Source organism: Rhopalosiphum padi, chromosome 2 (assembly GCF_020882245.1).
Source record: "Rhopalosiphum padi isolate XX-2018 chromosome 2, ASM2088224v1, whole genome shotgun sequence".
Lineage (NCBI taxonomy): Eukaryota > Metazoa > Arthropoda > Insecta > Hemiptera > Aphididae > Rhopalosiphum > Rhopalosiphum padi.
Genome location: NC_083598.1, coordinates 23,136,175 through 23,162,300, shown reverse-complemented (window position 1 = coordinate 23,162,300; position 26,126 = coordinate 23,136,175). Strand labels below are relative to the sequence as shown.

Here is a 26,126-nt window from a genome sequence, read left to right as displayed (position 1 = left end):
TTATAATATATAATGCAATCATATTTATTCATAAAAATGTCTATCCAAGATACAATAAATCTATCCTATCAGTACATAAAACATGAAAAGTAAAGACGAATATACGTTTTCACTTGTTATTATTTTTATATTGGCACAAATATTTGTGAATAACTAATAAGGAACATGTTTTGATTATAAATTATTTTATAACAGCTGAAGTAACAATTTGTTTATTTTTTATATATAATATATATATATAAAAAATTATACATAGTATATAGTAATAGTTATAATTTTTTTAATAAAAAATATTCAAATTAAATAAATAAATAAAAAAACTAAAATATCTTTTTCCTAAGTCATTGAGGAAAAAGGAAATAAACCTAAAATGTTTATTTACAAATAATAATAATTAATTAACTTATTAAGTTATAATACTTTTTTTCTATGTGTTATCCACATTATTAAAACATCAATATCTATAAAACTATACAACAAAAATTAAAATATTTAGAAATATTTTTAACAGTTCAAAGTCTAATTATTTTGCATTATACAACCTAAACGTTTCAGGTACACAACCTAAATATTTTTAATTAATATTTTAAGAATAAAAGTTTTCTCTTTGTTGGTATAATGGAAGAGGTTCTTCTGGTGATAATTCTCGTTCATCATCATCCATTGAATACCGTTTTATTTTACCCACTTGAGCCATTGCATTCACTACAAATAAATGTTAAAAATATTAGAATCTATTTTTTGTTTATTTTGAATATTCAAAACAACAATTATCAAACAGTTTTAAACACACCTTCATGCTATTTAACCAATCAGTCTCTAGTATTTGTGGGGCTTGCACCTACAACAAAACGTGTGACTACTCAAGCAGGGTAGATAAAAACACAACAAAAAAACAAAAATAAAAAAACATAAAAACTCATGCATTTATAAAACTTATATTATGAATATCAATTTTAACTTACAAGCAACTGATTTGCTTTTCTCCATAACCTGTTGCGCAAGTATTTGATTCAATTGTAACAAATGATCTCTTTGCTTTTTTTCTTCAATCATCTTCTTTCTACCAACGGTCGTGTATTCGTCATTTTCTCCTTCTAAATAATAATCAAACACTAAGTATATATATACATTAAATATTAAGAACACAGTTGTACCTGTAGTAAGTATAGGAGTAGATTCTGACAACATTTTCCTGATAGCTTCAGCTTTGTGCATTCTCTTTTTACGTTCGTCTGGTGACACTGGGGCTGATTCTGGAATATAACGTTCTGGTATACATATTTTTCCAGGTGTTCCTAATATACTATCTATGGTTTCTGCACTAAATTTTGCAGGATCAGTCTTATTCATTGTAGATCGAACCACATCCGGAGCACCAGGTCTTAGAGCTCGCTCCATGTCCACATCATCTCGAGCTCTCCAACCATCTCTCTAAAAATTTATAATTTTAAATAAATAATATCTATTACTGTTTCATATAATATAATGTAAAATATTTAAACTATTATATTATAATAAATTTACATTGTAAGGTTCTGTTATAGAGAATGGCCTAACACTTGTGACAGTGTGATGTCTACGCTTTTCTCTTGGTACCAGTCTTTTGGTCAATGATTCGTTTTGCTCAATATTATCGTTTTGATCTTTTTTAGACAATTCTTGTACAATTTGTCTGGCTGCTTCACTTTGGTATACTGGTGATAAAGGTGCATCATCTTTTGGAAATATTGAACGATCTTCAACATTAAAATTTGGATACATATCATATGATATATTTTCTGGGGTTGTGCCAAATAATTGTTCTTGTGCTGATAGTTTTTTAACATAATTATCTTCATTCTGAAAATAGTCAAAAACAGTTAGAAAGCAATTTCATAGATACATAAAAATAATTTTTTTCTTACTCTATAGTCAGGTTCTTCAATAACAGGTACACATTTAACACTAACACTTGTTAATGGAAGACCAATATTACCACCACATTTATCTCTATCTCTTTGTCGCCTCTCTGACTCCCTTTTGACAATTCTCACTGTTTTTATTTCTTGTGGTTTTTCTCTTGGAGTGTTAACTAAAAGAAAATGAAAATGATCACATTTTATTAAGTACTGACATTAAAAGTATTTAAATTTAGATGTAATTTACATTTTTTATCCTCTTGAATTGAGTCATCTAGATCTGTTTCAATCCATGAATCATTTGCAGGTCTTTTCTTACCCCTTATTTCATTTTCATCACTATTCATTTGCATAGATAGTGTATTTGATTTTTCTGTAAGCTGCCGAACTTGAACACTTAAATCCTCACGTTGCCGTTGTAGATCTCCAACTAATAGTTGCACTCTTCTGAGTTCTGCTTCTAATGCAGCTACAGTTGGACCTCCTGCACCTGTGTCTGGTACGCGTCTGGAAGACTGCAATTTTTGGCGTAAGACTACCAGCTCTGATTCTAATCTTGCATTTGATGCAACTGTTTCTTCCAGTTTCTAAAAACAGTATATAAGTTATTTAAAATCAAAATATTAAAGTTTTAATATTACCTTAGAATTATTAGCTAATACGGATCTAACTGAGCTCAATTCACGTTCTAATACATGTTGCTGTCTTCTATAACGTTCCTCCTCAGCTGGACTATGTACACCTTGCATTTTATGCCTGAGGCCACCTAAAGCTTTCTCTAATAATTCTTTATCTTGTCTTAAATGTAATAAATTCCCAGATTCTTCTAGCATTAATTGATCTAAATCATATAATCTATCAACTTTTTCCTGTAGATCATTAACATTTGGTTTTATTCGTTGCCATTCTTTATTTTCTTCCGCTAGTAGACGTTTTTCTTGTACTTTATCATTGAACTCTAGACGCTCTTTTAAAATAGTTGGTGTTGAGAGTCCATCAGGATTTTCAAGTGCAGATCCAGCTTGATATAATGAACCCAATTTTACCATATTATCAACAAGATTTACTAGAGGTTTTCCTTTTTCATACTGTTAAAATTTCATAATAACACACAAATATTATTCTGAACATTTAAATTATAAAAGTTATTAATTTAATTTACTTGTTTTTCAAGTTCCAACAAATGTTTTTTTAATTCGTCCAATCTTTGCAAGTTTTCTATTTTAGTTGGAGTATCCAGTTCAGTCAATCTTGTCTAAAATAATAATAATAATAATAATGTTTAAAGTAATACAAAAATAATAAGCAAATATTACATATTAAATAAAATACTTTTTAAATTTTAATTATATGAAAAATATAATTAAATATTATAGGTTGAGAATTGAGATGTGTACAAATGAGTTACAAATATCAAACAAAAATAGTTTGGGTTGAATTTTAATAAGTAAATTACTTTTATTATAGTTCAATTTTCAAGTTACTTCTTCAACTCTGATAACAACTAAAGTTCTATTAACTACCAACATTTTATTATATATTAAATTGTGCTCACTAATTGTTCTATACACATAACACATAAATGCATTTATATTAATTTTTTTCAATTTAATTAAATTAAACATGTTTTAATTATTTTAAATGTAACTAAATTTAAATAATTTATCACAGAAAATGTGTGCAATAATTATTTTTTGGAGTATATTATTACATTACATAAAATTAATGTATGATAAACATAATAATTATAAATGTATTAAATGTTATGTAAACTTATACTATTAAATATATAATAATATGCAGGGTTTGGATTTCATAGCAATTGCTTATTGTTCTATAATACAGATAAAATAGCAGAATAAGCTAAAAATTTGTTTTATGTATAAGGAACTCCAAATAAAAAATTGTATTATGTTATTTTTTGAATATTTGAGTATTTTAGAGTTTTAGTGGTATTTTGTAAGTTTTGATGCTATTTTTTGCTAATATATACAATACAAAACTATAATTTATATTTTTTTATTATTTTAGTATAATATATTGAATAAAAAATAATATTCATTTATGTGAATCCATAAGAAAAATGACCACATTCGTTTTATATTAATAATTAATACATGAATATCAATAAAATAAACTGTCAGTAAAATATAATAAATTTAATACAATTTTGATATTTTTTTTTTTTGTGTTTTTTGGGCATATTAGATCACATATTTCAATAATTTTCATTATTGTAAAATCCAGACCTTAATAATGTTTCTTATTATAACTTAAATTATTTGAAATAAAAAAAAGAACATATTGTCAATATATTTTACCAGTTTAAGAATTATCAAGAGAATATTTTAAAGTTATTTTAGAACATAATCTATTATATTTAATTTTAGAATAATACTTAAAACTTTTGAAATTTTAAATATTTGATCTTTATTTATAAGTAGTGATTGAGGTAGTAGCTTGCTGCGTTCATTTTTATGGAATAGGTCAAAAATTATAATATTGTATAACGTCATATTAATACTATTTATATTAAAAAAGTTAAAAAAAAAAAAAAATACTAATAAAAATTATAAAGATTAATATCATATTTTAATAAATTACTCATAAGCATTTATGAATTTCACAAAAACTAAAACAAACCTGGGTCTCAATATCGTTATGGCACATTTCCATTGCTTTACAAATAGAAACTCTTTGCCTTCTTAATTGAATCAATAATAAAACTAATTCTTCATGCGTTTGGCCTAGGAGCTCACCAGCAGAAACTGTCAAGTTCCATTGACTATTCTAATGATTTAAATGTATATAATGAAATAATAAAACAAAATTAAAATAAAATAAATAAAAATTGCAATAAAACAAATTCAAGCATAACTCTAAAGTTAATAATTTGAATGAATTTAATATCATAGCTTACCCTAATATTTCTATTACTGGAATAAATATTTTTACTGCCCATTGTTTCATTTATCATTTTATTGATTTCTTGGTATTCTCGATGAACTGGACCTTGTCCAATCGCTGATCCGCAACCGGACACTATGAAATAAATATGATAGACAGTATTAAAATATTAATTTGTTAAATTTCATACATTATGTCACTAATCAGTGTTATTTAATACCTTAGTTTGTAAAACCCTTATGTATACATTATATCGATATTGATACTTATAATCATTACTGCTAAAATGTACACATTAATAGTCAACTAACTTATACTAAAGTATAACTTTTATATAACGAATATATTTTAATGTTATTAATTTTTTTTAATTTTATATATGAGGAAAAATGTTTTTATTTAACAACCTGGCGAGCTTGTTGGTGTTTCGTCTGAACGGCGACTTAGCGATGGCGGCCTTGTGTTTGATTCGGCAGGCGTCAATATCACTTGTCTCTCTGAAGTACGACTGTACACGCGCGTTGCACCCAACATCACGGCAGGGACAGTGGACATGAGGTCCCACTGTCTTAGTTTCTCCCTGTCCAGTTGCTCCATTGACGGCGGCCGGGTCATCGGGTATAGGCCCTCCTCTAAAAAAGACTGGGATCCACTTTTGCATCTACCCTTCTTAACTGACCGATAATCATCTTTATATTCTTTATGACGATCAAATACAGCTTCATTAACATACATTGCTTCATTTCTTTTGCTATTTAAAATATCAGCACTTTGACGACCTGTTTTTTTTTCAGGTTCAGCGTCCAAATTATCTAAAGACCTTGATCTCAGTGGTAAATTTACAATAGCCAATTCAGTTGCTCTAGGTGATTTCATTTCTGCAGTGCGTAATAATCGTGATATTGCCTCTTTAGGAGAGGTACATTTTCTAGGTTCTAAATTGCAATAAACACTATCATCAAGTACACCTTCAAGTGAACGACTTCGACGACGCATTGTAAATCCTTCAGCGCCTTGTGGTTCTGGAGTTAGTGATCTCAAATTTCCATTTGATATGTCTGAATAATAATAAGGGGCACCAGGTGCTGGTTCAGAATTTTCTAATCGTCTACTCTCTAAACTTTTACAATAATTTTCATAGAACCTATCACATTCTTCTATATTCTGTTTATCAAGGTAATCATCTAAATTTATATCTATTTCATACATGCCATTTCTACTTCCAATTGAATCTAAGTCTCCGCTAAATGCTGTTTGTTTTTCTTTTTTACCAGAATCTGAATCTGATTCAGAAGCAGATTGTATAAGTGATTCCATTTTTTTTCTAATAGATTTAAGCTGATTGTCTTTATCAAAGTTCATAGGTGGTGGAGAAACTAAATCACTATCTGAAGAGTCATGAGTATCTTCATTAGTTGCAGCTCCTAAATAATAAGAAGCTGGTCTAAATGTATCAGATAAACTAAATCTAGGATGACAAGGGGTATCAAGTGAGTCTAAATCTTTTGAGGCTTCGTCGTCAGCATCTGAACTATCTGATTTGATTGAATTGTTAACATTAGTCGATGATTTGAGAATATCAGGTAAAATTTTATTTTTTACTTCTGTATAAACTGGTTCATAATTAGAATTAGTTTTATAAGCTATATATTCATAATGTGATTTTTTGTCTAATTTAGGTGATGGAGCAAGTATAGGTTTAGAATTTTGTGTCATTTCAACATAATTTTCTTGATCTTCGGTATCAACTATCACTAATTTGGATTTAGAAATATCTTCTTCTAATACTGACTTTTTGGATGGTGTCATAGGCAAATAGTACTGTTCATCATTAGGATCAGCTTTTTGTCTCAACACATCTACAACTTCTGGATCATCTTCGTCAGTTGATAGTGCTTCAGTGCGCTTTGAATTTGCTATTATAGGTTCAATAGGTTCTGTATCACTTGATGTTTCATATAACAGTGTTTCTGTATCACTGAATACGCAACGTTCATTTTTTTTTTCAAAATTTGCTAATAGATCTCTCACAGATTGAGGATTTTGGGCAGTTGAATACCTTATGTCTTCTTTTTTCAATGAAGAAATTTGTGCTTCATTAGAACTATATGAAGATGATTGAAGTGGTTCTTTCATATCATTAAATTCAAAGTTTTTAATTAGATTTTGTATTCCATTTGTTTTTTTACCAAAATCAAATTTTAATAGGCGGTCAATATCAGGATCTTTAGATGAAAGAACACTGCCCATTTGTAAAGTGTCGTAGCCACTGTCTGAATGTCTACTGTCTACTAATAATGTATCATCTTTAAAATAAGAATTTGTTGAGCTTGCAGTCTCGTCAGATAGATGTTGCTTGTTTACTGGTTTAGTATAAAAGTTAATGGTATTGGTGTATTTTGAGTCCGGAGTGATTTCATTGACATTTTTTACAGCTGATACAGGAGTGTCTACTTGACTTTCTCTGTCTTTAACTTCTAGGATAAATAATTTTCCAAAATTGTTAAATAATCCATTGTAAAATATTCTTGCACATGCAGTTAGAGCGAGCTTCGGACAAATCCTTAAAGGACATCATCCATTTGTAAATATTGGGTTAAGATATAAATACTACTTAAAGTTAGTTGACAGAATAAGAAGAATATATTTACCACAAATAAAGGCATTCTACAAATTTAGTAATTAGAGTTGCTTAACTTATTTTATATTAAAAGCTGATAATATAAAAAAAAATATTTATCTTACCTTCATCATCTGAATAGTTGAAATCATTTTCAATTGTCAAGTCATTCTTAGAATAACTAAAACTGTCGTTGTTATACTTGCTATTGTAGAAATTATTAGTACAGTTTACAATAGTTTTTTCTTCATTTTTAAGTCGATTATCAGTTATTTTTTTGTAATACTTAGATAATTCATTTTGAGCTGAACCGCGATTAGAAGACCCAGAAGACTTGCGAGTCAAAGTAGATTGAAGCATTCTTTGCTTCCAATCTAAAAGACGTTTCATCGATTCTTCTCTCTAAAAATAAATTATTTTTAAATATTTGTTTTAAAGGCAATTTTTTAACAGTTTATTCTACTAACCTGCTGTGATTTTCGTTCTTTATCTCTAGAGTCAATGCTATTTCTTCGTTGTAAGCTAGTACTTCTTTTATGTTCATTTTGTTCGTAGTTACGCTTATCAGCATTCCTAGCAACTCTAGCACTAGCTGATCTATTGAAAGAGCTAACATATTCACTCCACCTTTTTTCTTGTTCTTTAATATAGTTTCGATGACTTTTCATTTGTGCGGAAGACCCATCTACTGGCTCAGCTTTTATATCATTCAGATAAATCCCAAGTTGCCTCAATGATAAAGCTGTTGTGCGATTTAAATTTGTCTCTTTACTCAAACTCTGGGAAGCTTGTCTCATTTTTTCAGCATATGCATTTTCTGACCAATAACTATCTGAATTATCCACAAAATCTAAACTAGATTTTGGTCTTTTAACATGTTTTACTGTATTGTAATATTCTGGGGATTTATATGAAGAATTAGTGCTTGGAGTTGGTGTCTGATAGGCACTTCTTACATCATATTCTAAAAAGTCAGCACTATGAGGTCTGTAGGAATATTTTTTTTCTCTATATTTAACAGGGCTTGGTACATATTCATCAATAACTTCTTCATACTCGCTATGGTTAGAATACTTGACATCATGACGTCCATATGTATCGGGTGTACGACGTTCAGAATTATTTAATTGAGACCTATTTAAATTTTGGACTAGTGATAATGGCTTATACTGAGGTTGAGCTATTTGAGGATGATCTTCGTGTGGTTCAGTCACACGTCTAGGCTTTGGGGGTGCATTGGCATAAAGAGGTTGAGCAATTTGATTGTTTTGAGCTTTATAAGATATATCATTATTGTAATATGACCGTGGCGTTGAATAGAAAGATGAACTTAAGAAACCTGAATCCATAGCATCTAATTGATTAATATAATGGGATCGTTTTGTGTTGTTTCGTTCATTATACCTGCTATTAAATACATTATTTTTATAATAAGTCCTTAAAAAATTGTATATTTGTTTGTTAAACACAAATAATTACCCATTGTTTTGCTGTAGAATTGATGCCAAACTTAAAGCATTCATCCACTGAACCATTAGCTCTCTGGTATCTGCAGCAAAATAGTATGTTCTCATGTTATCATGCTCAGCTTTAAAACTAAATTTTCTGTAAACTTTATCTTCTGATGGACAACATGGGGATATTTTATATGAAGGTAATAATATAGAACCTAAAAGTTTTTCTTCCTCTTCATCTAAATCAATAAAAAAACAAAATTATAATTTTAATTTTTTTTTTTTATTAAATTACTTTTTTTTTTAAAAGGACTTACTTTTATAATAAAAAAGACAGTATTCAGAAAGAACGAACCACCGTTTCTTCCATAACATTAAACCTTCACTTCCTTGCTTGTAAAGCCAACCTTGTAATGTAACAGAAGCAGATGGTGGTCTTTTAATGAGAGGCGATTTTAAAGGACTAGATCCAATCATAGCTCTCCTCATAGGTTGGGTGACCACAACAGAGTTCTAAAAAGTATCAAAAACTATTGTTAAAACACTTACGCTTAATATTTTTATTATCATTAATCATATATTTAATTTATATTATATAATAATTATTTCTGAAAAATCAACCAATATTCAACCAAAAGTTATATATTATTATTTATATATTTCAGATTTAACTGTTTTAAATTATAATATAATAATAATACATTTTGGAAAGACACTATTTACTTTTACCAAATTGTAAAAAACATTAACATGGTAGATGCTCAAAGATTTACTACCATTCATTCCTCGAGTAGACAAATATTACAAGTAAGAATTATTAATAAACAATAAGATTTACATTTTAAGTTCAGTTGAGGGTTATATAAATAGTACAATAATACCCTATTAATAAATTGTTTGGAATATTTTTATCAAGATTGACATTTTTTTAAGTTTAATTAATAAAATTTAAAGATTCATTATTACATTATTTTTTTTATTTTTTAAAGTACATAAATGTATTAAAATAATTTATAAACTTAAAATAATTTTGTTAAGGGTCATTTTAAAATTGATTTAATTTTAAAATCTCTAATGGTACAAAGTTACCCTGGTTTTCAGTAATTTAATGTTGTTTTTTACAAATTTTTATTTTATTTCATTTATATTAAATTAGTAAGTACCTATAGAATAGTTAAAACATATTTAGACAATTTGAATAAATTATTTAAAGTTTAAAAATAATAAGCATATTACAATAAGTGATCCCTGTAAAGAGCACAATAGTAAATATATTTTTTTAATCTACTAGTGAAAGTTAAGTTTGATTGGTAGATACATTATTTAGGTATTATTTTACTTTGTTGATTGAAAGTATAATCAAATGTAAAAATTTAAATCTTTTCAGAAATAAATCATAGCATGAAAGATGTTACAATAATACCCAGTCACCCCTCCTAATATACAAATCACGGTTCAGTGAATCGTTACAATATCCTGGGATTTTTTTTTTTTTATAGACAAGAAAAAAAGAGTGTACATGTCATGATGGTTTTTTAATATCTATCATAACAGGTGGTCATGTTTTCTTAAAGTACAAGGTCATCTTTCCTAAGAAAAATATATTCTTTATTAGATATATATTGTAATTTCTTGTCTTCTGCTACATTCAAATAATCAAATTTATTCTCTTTGGATACTAAAATTATTTATTAAAAATGAATATAACTAATTAATACTACAAGAATTTTGAAATTCAACAAACAATAATTTAATTAAAATAGTTTATTTTCCTTACCTTTTTTAATGTAGCCATTGTAACAACTGTGGAATTTGCTGATGTTGTAGCTGGTTCTACCCTGTAATTTTTTAAATATTTAGTTAAATTAATTTAATGATATAATTAAAAACAATAAATTAATCAATGAACAAGAGCATTGATTAAAATTAATTTTATATTATAATTTTCAATAAAAAAATAATCTTAATTAATGATACGAGCATAATGTATAATAGTACGTTATGCTTATAAAATAATATATACCTAAGTAAAATATCTACTTTGGGAATAGATTTAACAGCAAACAATGTCCAATAATTATGACTTCAATTCATATTGGTACTCAATAGAAAATTTTACTTCTATTTTAATTATGTTTATAATAAGTTATTATCTATTAATTAAAAATTAACATAATAATAAAATATATTAATAAATGCTGAGGTGCCATTAATGAACATTCTCTCATCATGTTACTTGTTATTCTATACGAACATTTTAACATTTATAAAATTTGATGATTGTAAACAAAAAAATTATCTTCTTCAAAAATTTAATTTTCATATTGTATTAAATATTATAGTATGCCAAATTTTATTAATCAAATATAAATATGGTTAAATAAATTTTTTACCGATTTTTCCCTAGTGATTATTAAATAAAACATTGCGAACTTTTTAATTTTAATTTATTATCTATTTTTTAATAAGTGCAAACTATGAATAAATATAAAAATACTAAATTTTGTATATTTTTGTTAATTCAAATACAATTAAAACATTTATATGGTAAATAAAACTGAATAAAATGGAAATTTTTACAAATATATGTAAAATAGAATATTATGTTAACAAAATTCCTTGTTTACAAAAAATAATATAAATAGGTACAGATAAACTAGATACAACCACAACCATCGGGATATAAACAGAAAAAACACTGATAAAATTGAAAATACATGATAAGCAAATACTGATAAAAATAGAATATCTTCAAAATATTTACAATACTCGAAAAAAGTATAAATTAACAATAGGCCGTTGTATGCTCGAAATGATTAAACATAAATTATATGCAAATAAGTTTGTTGCCTAATATAAATCAATAAATAAATACGTAACAACTTAATCAACGTGTAAACATTATAAAACTAATATAGCTAATTCATATAAACTTTATTAAACAAATATATAACCTATTCCTATCCCAATATATCCTAGCTTATAATCCTAGCCTACAACTTAATTACTAAATACATATAAATACATAATTTTTAATTCCTATAATTCCTAAAAAATATATGGATATAAGTTCGCATAACTCGTAAATACCCGAATTGATTATTATAGATTATAAAAAGACGTTTAACTTAAGTTTCAAGTTTGGATATTTGCCATAAATCTGCGTTATTTTTATTTATTTTTTTATTAATTTCAAAATAAACAAGTGCCGATTTGTAACAAGATAAAGATATTATCAAATTTATGACACATCACTAATCAAATAATAAAAATTCCAAAATAGTAGACAAAATAGGTAGACATAATAAATGGATTTAAATATTGAAAACAAATTTAAATTATCAGTCATCGTCTTACCCAGAAAATAATTTACTTAATTTTTTACAATCGAATTTTCCAGTAAAAATGTACCTACAATTAAAGAAAACAAGAATTTTTGGATTCTATGTACCTATTAAACTTTAAATATGCCCTTATTTTTTGTAATATCGAGAATAACTTCATTCACGTCTAAGGCGTATAATATCATACATGACACATTCACACTATGCGTTATGTCGGTTGTCGATTAATAGATTAATACAGTCCTGAGTCCTGACTCCCGATCAACCGCAATCAAAAAAACCGATCATATAATGCGTTTTATCAGTAACCGAATAAACATTAGTATGTATTCGGTGAAAAGAAATTTACTTAGTAGTTGTCAAAAAATTTTAATTAGTTTTCAAAATTACTCTGTCAACCAAAATCCTAAATAGTATTGTTTAACTTTTAATATATTTAACGTATTTAGTTATATACTTATATCATCTATATAGCCAGCAGCTATAAACATATTATGCTTTACTATCGATACCTAATTAATTATAATTTATAATGTACAAACACACAACAGTAAAACGAAATTAAGTTTATAAAATTCTGTTTCATAATTAACACTTATAATCTACATCATATTATAGCATATATTATATCAAATATAATATAAAAATTATTATTGAATTTGTTTTTTAAACATGATAATATTGATAATACTATTATTATTGGACAATAAATTAAAAGGGTACCTGTAATAATATATTTTTAAATATTATTTGTTCTGGGAGGAATTGTAGAAAACTAAAATTGCATTTTCGTGTGTTTAAAATAAGCAAAAAGAAATTATAACTCAGGGGTTTCCAATTGTATTATATTTCAAATAAGTTGTTCGTATGTTTTGTATGGCAATGTTCAAGACCAGAATTCTAAAAATATTAGGCTTCATCGCACAACAAACAAGGGTGTACACAAAAGCCCCCTTATAACAACCCTCCTATTAACCAGGGACGTTTTTACCCCAACATGACTATAATTTGCACGTATTTTTACATCCAAGGTGTGTATTACTGTATACTCATTATTTATAAACTTCTAAAGTTTAATACAAGTAGAGTAATTTCCTTCAACATTCTAATATAACACATAATAAAAATGTATGATAATTTTTCAGAAACAGTATTTGAAATAATTATTACACATATGACATAAGTAACTTACATTAAAATTAATAAAATCACAATATTTACTACTATATATATGTTCAATGGTAATGGTATTTAAAATGAAATACCTATAATTATATACTTTTAAAAAATTTAATAAAATTGAAATTGGTGACTAGGTGCATTCAAAATAAATATTATAATCAGACTATAAAGACAGTCAATAGAGTTCATTATAATGCTAGTAACTGATTGTATTATGCTGATAACGGAGATATTATATCAGACTAAGCATTTACCCCTTCTAAACCACTAGCTATATAATTTAAATGCTCATTAAGTATTTTTTATAAGATATTATCTTTGTTTATGATATTATTCTTATTAATAAAAAAATACGTCTCACACACAATGTATTTTTTTTAAAAGCAAGTTCGCGCAGATTAGTAATTTAATAAAAATAGCGGTCATGGGATTTTAGATTAAGAATACATATTATTTAAACTAAAGAATAAGTGGGGTATATCATAAAATTTTTGAAATATTATACTAATTAAAAACTCTAAGCATAGATTTTTATTAGAAATATATTTTTCAAATCCAACTAATATAGAATATTTTATAACAAACATTTTAATTTTTGAGAAAGAATTTTTAGTAATTACTTATTTCACGTAATACACTGAATAAATACAATATTTGTATTTTATCTAGACCAAGTACTATAAAATTGTATTATTATTATTATTGTGCATCATCATATTCATTGGGTATTATTGGTAGAACGCACATTAGGGTATTTAAATATAAATCATATTTTATACAAATATAAATAGATTAGAAAATGTATTTGAAAATATAGTTTTTATAATAGCATTACCTAGACATTTTAATTATTAATTCTAAAATAAAGATAAAATATGGAACTACGGAATACGGATACCTGTGGTATCGTGATTTATTAAACAAAAAAAATATATATAAAATAAATTGTTTCATAAAATCTAGGTGGCTTCTTTTTAAAATTTGTTCATCTTTATTTTTTCTTGACATCTGTACCTATCAAATTATATATTATGTTTGTTGTACATTGAGACAAAGATAATACATTCTTTAAATAACTATAGTAAAAAAAAAATAATTGTTTCGCAGTAGGCATTCAAATTAATCTGTATGATTTTTTTTTTTTTTTGATGTGTTACGGGCGTTACGCATATAAGTAAAACATTGATCTTTTTATTCCCATTTTAATTATATTGTTATTACTGTTGTTTATTTTATAAATTCAATTAAAAATATTAATATAATATATTATTATACACGTAATAGTATAATTCTATACATATTAAAGGTACTTCTAAAGGTTTAAAAATATTTTTATTTTTATTTCTAGATTTTTGATAATCAATTCATCTATAGTTATCAGTTATCACTCTAGCCATCACTAAATTTTTTAAATAATTAAAAACGATACAAATTAAAGATACGCACACAAATAGGAAATTAAATATTAAAGAAATTGTATAATGTATAGGCGTATAGCTTGCCTAAGTATAATATAAATAATAATCATCAACTAGTTGTCTACCGTTTTATTGATTAGACGCATAGTGGTAGGTTCTCATTTACATTTTACGTATTTTACGACACCTTGGCACTCATTCATGCGTGTTTGACACATACACGCATACAACGGTACACCTATTTTCAACGTATTATTTTTATACATACTCCAAAAGTAATAAATATACGTTACACAGTACACAAACACACACACACACACACATACACACACACACAAATTGAATGGTAATTTGCGATATGACACACAAAATACATAGCGCGTATACTATACTCACCATGACCAGAAATTCCAAAAACAGGGAAACATTGTATGTAGATATTTTGCCGTATTCTATGCTGTTACAATGATGGAATGCTGTGAAACCACTCTGGCGCGTATCTTATTTCTTTGGGCCACAATATTATTGTATCGAACGGTTCGGTCATTACACTCGAGGCGAGCGTACAATAACATTTTTGGATGGCGCTACGTACAAATCGCAACAACCACCCACCAAACCAATTAACTGAACAAAATATGGGTCATGTGACACTCGAGTCATGATATTGTTATATCCATTGATTGGGAATATGATAAACAATAAAAATTAACATTATTTATTTTTCGAAAAAGATAAAACAGAATATGAATGTACAGAGAAATAACTCGTGAGAAATTATGTAATTAAAAACTAGCGATTGAATGCGTAGAACGTTTTAACGAGCTAGCCGCTCGATTATCCGATGCGCGGCACATTGGAAAATGCACTGATCGACTGTACGAAATTTTCCGTATGTTACCAAGCAATGGAAAAGGGTCCGCATGCGCGCGCGCAAAACAAAAAAAAAAGAGGTACAGTGTGGGTAGCAGTTTCGCACATGCGTCCAAATGCTGTGGCCTAGATACACTTGTTGTGTTTTGTCGTCTCCGTGTCCATAACCACTGACAAACATAGACATGGTGAGGTTTCTATAAGAAAACATATTTATCCTAGTACAGTATAAGCAGCCAGTGTGTTGATGAGAATGCGTGAAACTATTCGACGGTTAAAGAGAAACTTTGATAAATTGGAAAAAATGGAAAGTCAAGTTACTTAGAAAAAAGTTAAGAAAATCTCGAGGAGAATCTATAGGACGTAGTTACTGCATAGTGTTTTAAAATCCTAAGTCTAGGCATTGATTACTGAAATTATCTGCAAATTAAAACTTTTTCCTTGGGAATTTTGGTCAAACAGGGGTATAGACAACATTAACGATACAGTTATACTATAAATTAATATAATAATAAACAAATATTAATAAGTAATTCGATTATCGAATGCGAGTGTACTGTATAAATAACAGTTATATCTTAGAAAATCTAAACCATTAAGTACCTACTTTTTTTTAGTTTTAATTATACAAGGTATTTATTTTTAAAGTAATGGGGTTTTGTAACGATTTCAAATTATCCAAAAAAATATATTGCCATAAAACGCAATGAAAAAAAAAAATCACTATATAAAAAAAATTAAAAATAAGCATTACGAAACAAAAATAATGTCATTAAAATGTAAATTACACTTTAAATTTTAACTTTAATGTATAAATGTCTGCATTTTAAAAACTAAAGACAGTCATATTGTTTAGTATTATTTTATACTGCACCAGCTAAATAATATAAGATTATTTACAGCGTAACTATATAATATGTATATCTAATACAGTAATACATACTGTACAGCAATTAAATACACTAACAATAATTTATATTATAGTTTGGAAGTAGATATATATGATACTGTATTTAGTATTTACTGTGTCAAACTGTAATCAAACTAGACAGTAAGTACCTATTACCTACATAGGCTACAACATGTTTCTCTTAAACAGAATTTTGGTAAACATAAAAATTAAAAATAAATCAAAATCAAAACCGGAACATTTTTTGCAGTAAAATATTTTATTAAAAGATTAAAACGAATAATTATAGAAATAAGTAATAACTATACTTAAGCCATAAAGCGTTTTTATATTAATTTGAATATTATTTTATTCTACAAATATATGTAAGTAAATAATACAAGATTTAATATTGTTTAACACTGACAAATGTTTTACCTTTATTTTATAAAAAAAATATGCTTTTATTAAGACTAAAAAATTAGCAAATATGTAATAATATGCTCATGGTGTAACTTTAGATATTTTTTTTGTCAGATTTTTTGTAGTGTCACGAAACTAATGTTCTAAAATAAACTTCTAACTTACTGAGTAATAAATTTAATAGCCCACAAAATACATGCAAAATATTCAACAATATCCGAGCCCAATTATACATAATACATACAATAAAATATACAGGTAGATAAATATGTCATTATAAGTAAATGATGACTAATGAGTAACAGAGTAAACAAATTTATTTAAAAAATAAGATAAAATATAATAAACCTAATCTAAAACTACAACTCACACTGCAAGTCTACAACTACAAAATAATGTAACTAATATATTATAACTACAAACGATAACTACAAAGATAAATATAAAATGGATGTGTAATTAATGTAGTGTTAAAAGATACAATTAGAAAGGTAATGAGCCGTGTTAACGATGCGACAAAAATATATACATCTTGTTAAATGAATCTTTAAATAACAGACGAGTGATTTTTAAACCGTAAATAGGTAGTGTGTGTATTTTTAAAGAGAAATCCAGAAGATAATATTTAAGTTTATGAACTGTTAACATTCATTACAAAAAACAGATACAGTAATTTTAATTCTATGAAAAATATGGTTTATAGTATTTGTTTTTATTTTAATATATATTTTTATACCGGTAAGATTTTATTTTTGTTAAAAATAGGTAGGTTGAAAGTTAGATTAGGTTATTACTTATTACATAATAAGGTTTATATTTTTCGTAATATTAATGTTAACGTTATCATATTAATGTTATGTTTATTGATTGAAAATTAACAAAATTAAATGTTAAAATGTTAGTCGAAGAATGAGGTTTAAAAAGTAAACTACACTCAAACTAGATTAAAAAACATATTGTTAAATTAATAGATACATTGCTAATTTCGTTTAGAATCTAAAAACATTCCGAGGATATGAGTACACTATTTGTTTTTTCACTCTGACCCACAAGCACATACAAAATGTGCGTTCAACAGAAACAATCTTGGGTTATTAGAATTAATGCCAGAGTAATCTATTATAATATATTCATCAAACTATAAATAATACGTTGGCTTTTTTACAAAACTTCAATTTGTATACATGTTATGAATATGTAAAATATTACAAAACAAAAATTCTCAAATACCATAGTAAAATACTAAAATGTAAATATCGTAATAAAGTCAATGTGGGTACAAACACAAAGTTCTTAATTCAGTTGGTAACAAGTCAATTTACTGTAATATTGAAGCTAACAAAAACAACACAAAACTGTTTTTGCTGAACGTAAATTTATTATATTGGACGTATGTTTCAAATTAATGTTTTAAAATAGGATATATTTTAAAATTAGTTCAAACTATACCTACTGTTTAAAAATAATTATTGAAATGTATAAAGTTATTATAATTGTTTCTGATTGGATAATTTCCCGAACTTAAATTTATATTTATTATATCCCTTCAAAAAAGTTCATACATATAAACACTATAATAAATTATTAAAATATTATTATAATAAATTAAATTTGAATTATTGAATTAAATTCTAAGCTATAATCTTCATAAATATTAACAAATAATAAAAATAATAATAATTATGCATTGAAAACAGTTTTGTATTACTATTTCCTTAACTAACCTAACAATTGTATGTTTATTAAATAAGATGGGTCATGATGGGTGTATATCATATTATTACATTGCAATTCTGCAAAAATATCTTTACATGACCTTCTAATTTATGTTTTATAAATATATATATATATATATTATAATATATATATAGTGTATAGTATTATAGTGTATACTGTATACATTGCCAACGTATAATACGTTGGTCATTAGTACTAAGCCATTACATTTTGGCAAAATTATGAAGGTATATTATTATTGAATAACACGGATGTTTATTATTTGAATAAGGATCAGTTTCCATTTTAAAAACCAAATTATAATAAATCCTGAAATACACACGTTTTGTACGACTAAAAGGTAAATATTATACAATTTAGTATAATTATTTAGTGTATAATATATATATCTATTACCTACTTGTATATTTTATAAAATAATGTATCATTGCATAATGTATTTTATTTTATAGTCATAAACTCATAAATGCACGATTCATAATCTCACAAAACAATAGATGAAACTCAACAAGTTGTTAGAAACGAATTAGAAATATCACGTAACCTTTTCAGTAACTATAGACTAAAATTAAAAAAAATTTTAATTTGGTTTATTACGCCATTGATTACACTTTCTATATTAGGTTTTAGGTATAAGAATTACTCCATGAAAGTTAAATTTATATTTTTATATGTTTATCAAAAAAAAAAAAATGCTGTAATATTAGTCCACCAAGTAAGTTTTGATAAGACATTGTTTTCCTGAACTAAGCGCTGATAACATTACAACGTGATATTTGAAATCAAGAATATCTTTTATTAGTAACGTTTTACACTACGATGATATTTGTGGCTATTGTGACTGTGACTAATGACATGATTACATATTTAATTGTATTAATAACGTTTTACTTTTTTTCATTAAAATAATACAATATATATATATATATAGTACATATTATGTAACTATTAAGAAGACGTCGCACCCATTATGTGTTGTACTACTTGTACTGGTGTTCCATCTAACAAACCGCACAACAACACATTTTACGGCTATATTTTATTTTTGATCATAATATTACATTTTACAAACTTGCTTTATTATAATATTATGTAGTATGTTGTATATTTTATAACTAATGATAATATAACCTATGGCTATACTTGTCTAATTATTATTATTATTTATTATTTGTTTTACAATTAAAATTAAAACAGTATACTATTTCAAATATTGATAATCTGAATTCATTTTTACTCGGGTTTTACCCTAATAGTTAAGAGTTATTGAGAATTTACTGTAATCATACTATGATATCATACTAATACTTAGTCTTAAAATACTTTTATTATATTGTATAATATTGACGATTTAAATTTTTACCCAGAATATTATATAAAAGTATAAACCAAGATATTAACTATAAAAAATTAAAAATAGTTAAACTATTTGTTCCTAAATTGTATTGATTTGTTCTTGTCAATTTTGATAGAAGCACGTAATCGTAGTATGATTAAAAATATTTTTCAAGTTCATCCATACAAGTTCAAGGTACCAACTACCAATATTTTATAAGTGACAATAAAAACTATCTGCAAGGAAAATGTCAGTTTTAAGAAGGTTAATTCAATTGTTTAACTTGACAGAATTTTATCATTCCTTATTTTTTTTAATGTTTTAGAATAGATTTAATAATTAATGATGATACAATTTAAAAATTCGAAAATTGCCGTAAATAATATTCCTATAGATATTTTAATTATTAAGATTCTCACTAAATTAGTATCGCGTTTTTTAGTGACTAATTGGCTTAAAATAAAAACGTTTTAATATTTATATTAAACTTGTATTTATTGGCAGGTACTAATCTACTAAACAGAATGTTACAGATAGAATTGACTTTTGGAATAACTTTTGTTCTAATTAATATTTTCAATTTTTTTTTTATGTATTTTTTATTACTGAAAATAAAAATAAATAAATTTGATTTAAATTTTTTTGGATAAATTTAAATTAGCCAATTTGTGAATCTGATTATAAGAACAATTTGATGGTAAAATGATTTATCTGAGTAGTTTATCTTTTAGAATATTTTTAAAATATCAATATTTTTTTATTAAATTTATGTAAAACGTACTAATAACTTTTTAAAAATATGATTTTTGATAATTTGCTATTATGAGTATATTCTTTAAATTATTTACTCATCATATAATATTGACAACTTTTGTTATACGTTTAAATGGCATAATTTATTTATTTTTTTGGTCGTCTATCTGTTATACCCTGTATATCCATAAATTAATAAATATAAATATTTGTCTTACAAATAAGTGATTGGATAGAAAAATTAAAAAGAATTATTTTATTCAAGATAATATTTTTTAAATTATTAAAGTTTTAAATAGTTATACTTTATATTAGAGTACTTTTGCAATTATATTTTCTAAATTTAATATTACAAATCTCCAATTTATAAGTGGCTTTTTCTATAGAAACGTGTATCGAAAGTATGACATATGTTTTTACACTTTTCTCATTTACTTATTGTACAGAAAAATTAATGCAATTACCCTATAGAAATAAAAATAAATAATAATACCAATTTGTGTACCTGCTTATTATTTTATTATTTTTGTACATTTCAGATTTAAAGTTTATTGTTATAAAGGTAGATTAAATGCTAGACGCTAGTGTATTTGTGTGTGCATATATAATTTTCAATATTGATGTTTTATTATAACATCAGGAATAGTAGATAACCTTTTAAGTATAATATTATTTTTAATAATTCTATAAAATATTCCAAACCGCGTAAGGCTGGGCCAAAATTAATGTTTTATTGACATACTCTTGTCTGGATAATTTACAATAAATTATAATATAAGTATGTTGATTTTCTATACACATTACACATATAAATTATCAAAATTGATAGTATATAATTATTTCTATTGAAATAATCCAATCGTATCAAAATTTGAAGTATAGGTTAGTTACCTATATAATTGTTTTTTTTTTTAATTTTTATTTCATAATTTATAATACATAAATATATAACTTTTAAGTACAATTCAACTGAAATAATTATATTTATGTACTATGAATTAGTATATCAAGTACCTATATATTGTACTACCTATAACTATTTAACATTCCAATGGCAATAATTTTAACATTTAAAAATATATTATGTAAACTAATAATAATTATACGTTTTTTATCATTTCATTAAAATTCGTCCCACGCTTACAATAATAATCGCTTACGAGTAATAAAGTATTAATTACAATAAAATACTATTATGTTAAATATTGTAAATGAAATACAACAGTATACCATTAAGAATTTTTAGGTGCCTATAGTATGAAAATATTGAACAAAATATTTTTTTTAGTAATCATATTCACTTTTAGAAATTGAAAAAATCTTATCCATACATCATTTCATTATTATAACCTACAGGTATGTGACTTTTGTCGGGAATCAATTCCTTTCAAAAAAACACGTACTGTAAAAAACTAACAATTGAAGGCACATTTGGCCGAGTCAGGTAAGAAAATACCTCGGAAAATACCAAAGTATGTATACCAACATCAAACCATCTCATATACAGAGTAAATACTGCAAACGTCTATGAACATGTAATGTTAAAAGTATTCAAATTAGATTTAAATACCTAGGTAACTAAAACTCGAAATTTTAGTATTGAAAATACCTGCGTATAATACTCGGTTAATATGAGCTTGATATTATTTATAATTCAATATTACAGAATCATGTTATAAGTAGGTACCTTCCTATTAATATTAAAATAAAAGAAAAATAGTAGGTATATCGGTAACACTTAAGCAAACCTCCTAGAAGAACCCACGGTTACCGTGAATTTACATAATATTATTCTATGATTACGATTAATACTCTACAGCCTCGGGGCATTAAAGTCTACACTCCGAGCGCGCGCACACACACACAAAGTCATCAACCTTGTCACAGGGAATGCAATTACCAGTGTTCGGAATTCAGTATTCACTAGGAAATCTCTGGGTAGCCGGTTGCTGGGCGGCTATGATTTCTAGGGGGCAAACTGTTCGCATTCCAACACACGCTCGCGAGCGCGCGCACACACGCACACACACACACACATACATATCCATGCACGCTAAACAACATAATACACAATATTATAATACTGTAATATTATACCCGTCCGAAACCCAATGCAAATTCAACGAAATATTTTCAGTCCAATCAGACAAGCCCAAGTTGTTGTCAAACGATTTATACTATTATTATTATTATGTTTAATGCTACACATATAGGTAAAAGGTGAGAGATGTTTTTTTGTTTAACAAAGGTACGCTTACCGTTCTAAACGTTCACCGGCATAACAAACAACGAACCATAATCCTACGCGTTAATCCTGTGATCTGGCACTGTACTGAGCGAGGAACAAACAACACGAACACATTGCACGCACATCCGCCGCACTGAAATCGGACGGAAAACGAAATTCGACGATAGGTGTGTATAATATATTATGAATATAATAAAATAACGGACGTATAAAAAAAAAAAAAACAGTAAAAAACCGACACTGTAAGAATTCCTGATAGGTATACGACGATGATAATAATGAAATATATTATATTAATATTTATGTACACACGCGACGCGCGCACACCATGAAACGGACGGATGAAGGAATTTCGAGTTTCGACGGAGTGCCGAGTGGGGTTTGGGGTAAAAGGAAGAAGAAGGAAATAATAACGAAAAAAAAACTCGTAGCCGGAGAACGCAACGAACAGTACAACTACACACGCCACTATGTACGGTGCCTTGTCAGCAGCAGTGGCGGCAACGGTCACACGGCGGCGGTAGCATTGCCGGTGGTGGGAGTGCATCGGCGGCCGAGATACGCGGTGCGCGCGCTCGCCGGTCGTCCGACAAACTTGTTGAACCCAAAAACTGGTTGTCGACGGCGGCGAGAAGGCACGCCATACAGTATAACGCCGGGGTCGCCTTATTATTATTATTATTATAACTCTTAGCAGCACGCGGGCCACAAAGAAACACGCCGGCAATAAAATATTATACTGGCTTTCTCCCCTCCCCCGCGGGCTTTGGCTCTTTGGATTTCCGCTCTGGGACGGCAGTCACGTTCCGAGCGGCGGCTCAACGGTTTTTTTTTCTTTCTTTTCCCGCCGCCGTCGCATCCTGGGAACCAATGGGTCCGACGCCGCCGACCGGCAGGTGTGGAACACACATTACATTAACGCCACTCAAGACATGTGGCTCGTGATGGGGGGGAGGCTGCGCGACCACCCGACGTGCCTCGTCCTCCTCGTGATAATAATAGGTATATACGGTTGTACGTACGAGTAAGTATATTAAGGTTCCCCCCCGCACACACCCCATCGTCACAATCATTACGATAATGATGATAATTACGACCCCGTCAGGTACGCCGGTCGCCGGGGTCCGATTCGTCACGACCGTTAAATTGATATTATATTCAATCCCTGCGTTAGCTTTTATTCGACTACCATATCATCGTCGACATTTTTTTATAATGTGTTGAAGGTTATTACTTATTTGTTACGAGAGGTTCCAATACCCTATATATATATACCACCCTTTGACTAAATTGGATACGCATAACAATAATAAGTTTATATAGGAATGCTCAAATTTTATGTCTGGGGACTGAGGACACTGACGGATTCAAGGGAAGCCCTTGACAGTTATATTATTATATTTATAAGGCCTAACATCAAATCCTAAATATTATACGTTTACAAAATTATATGGTAAAATTTATAAATATAATACAATATAATACAATTTATATGAAAAATGTTGCCCCTCCCCTAGAAAAAAAAATCCTAAATAAGCAACTGACTAGATGAGTCATGCAATCACAATCGTCAACTCCCCCCGTTGAAAAATCTTATGAAAGTTATAATATAAATTAAATTATGTAATAGTATATTTTCATCTATGTTCGTGCTTTATTCACTTATGTATATTATATAATATGGGTTCCTATTACATTATAAATACATTTTTATAGTATAAATATTATGATTATATACGATTATACGAATTTAATACTATAGTGAGCAGCGTTGGGTTACCCTACAGGCATAATAATCTAATAATTGGAGCGGTAAATTTACTGCACTTGAAAAATAAAATGTATTTATAATATTATTATATTATAATTTGAGACTGCAGACTTTCAATGTCCTGCTTGTATAGGCGGAAAATTGCTTAATCCGCCACTGATAATGGGTATACTCTTAATCTATTGAACGTAAAACAATCGTTATTTCCAAAATTATTAACGTTTTTAGAAATAATTTTTTACATAAGTTTAAGTTGTTAAAAAATAATATTTTTACTATTTTTATTGTTGTCATATTTAAATTTTTTAAAACTAATAAATGTTATTCGATAAAAGAACTCAGTACGATTATATTAATATATACAAATATTTGAAATATTTCACATAATATGATATAATAAATAATAATGTTTATTTGCAAATAATTTTCTTTTTACATAGAACATATCTTACAGAAAATTATAAATTACAATTAATAATGAGTTAAATTAAAAATATATATTAAGATAATAAGTGAGTGTAAAAATTTGCAACCCTCCGATAAGCTGACAGCTTATGATGGAGAGTTATGAAGAGTTCACAAAAATACTAAGTATACAAATAATAATAGTAATGCATATAGTCATCAAGTATAATATACAATATCAATTTAATTTACATTTACGAGTTTTAAATACAATATAAAAGTCATAAGTTATGACGTTATGTAGTACCTATACAAATGATAATAATTTATAGCAAAAAGTTTATATAATATCAATTTCATTTAAATTTATGTGATCTAAATACAATTTAAAATGCCTTAAGTTATGAAAATCAAATATATTAATTTTAAGAATCCTACATAGTTGTATAGCAACAGGAATAGAATTTTTCGCACCAAAATGTTTATGAAATTTAGGAATTTTTATGTTAATTACTTTTTTGTATCTAGTACAATATTCATGAATGACGGTAGATATAGCATCATGCCTGTATTTATATGTATTTAAATGTATTTAAATAATTATATTATGTATTTATGTATGATATATACACATATATTTATCTTCTCTTAACCGTTGTTACCAAAAGTATTTTAGTACTTATAATTTATTGATATAGAATAATATTTTTTACTATTATCTTTAAAATAGTTTAAGAAAACTTACATTAAATAGTTGTAATTAATATAGTTAATAATAATTAATAATAATAAAATGTATCAGGTAATATTAAAATAAATAAATATAAAATTTTAAAAAAAAAACGCACATCAAAAGTTTGTCTAT

At 26.7% G+C, this 26,126-nt stretch overlaps 1 protein-coding gene across 8 annotated transcripts; it reads right to left on the bottom strand.

Annotated features, from left to right (window-relative positions):
• On the bottom strand, positions 1-23,574 carry LOC132923093 (uncharacterized). 8 transcript variants are annotated; one of them, XM_060986907.1, is made up of 18 exons: positions 15,223-15,709; positions 10,660-10,720; positions 9,200-9,395; positions 8,908-9,121; positions 7,896-8,835; positions 7,554-7,830; positions 5,216-7,285; positions 4,822-4,943; positions 4,545-4,691; positions 3,064-3,156; positions 2,543-2,989; positions 2,149-2,488; positions 1,908-2,074; positions 1,528-1,842; positions 1,158-1,434; positions 966-1,097; positions 794-859; positions 1-705 (listed from the first exon to the last, which is right to left on the bottom strand). In XM_060986907.1, the coding sequence occupies exons 1-17, from the start codon at positions 15,252-15,254 to the stop codon at positions 813-815; spliced, it is 5,877 nt and encodes a 1,958-aa protein (XP_060842890.1). In that variant the 5' UTR covers positions 15,255-15,709; the 3' UTR covers positions 1-705; positions 794-812. The 8 variants fall into 8 exon arrangements, with proteins under 8 accessions (XP_060842890.1, XP_060842893.1, XP_060842892.1 ...); XM_060986910.1 differs by having other exon boundaries at positions 794-841; XM_060986909.1 differs by lacking the exons at positions 794-859; positions 15,223-15,709 and adding an exon at positions 23,096-23,574.
• Positions 23,575-26,126: the final 2,552 nt, after the last annotated feature.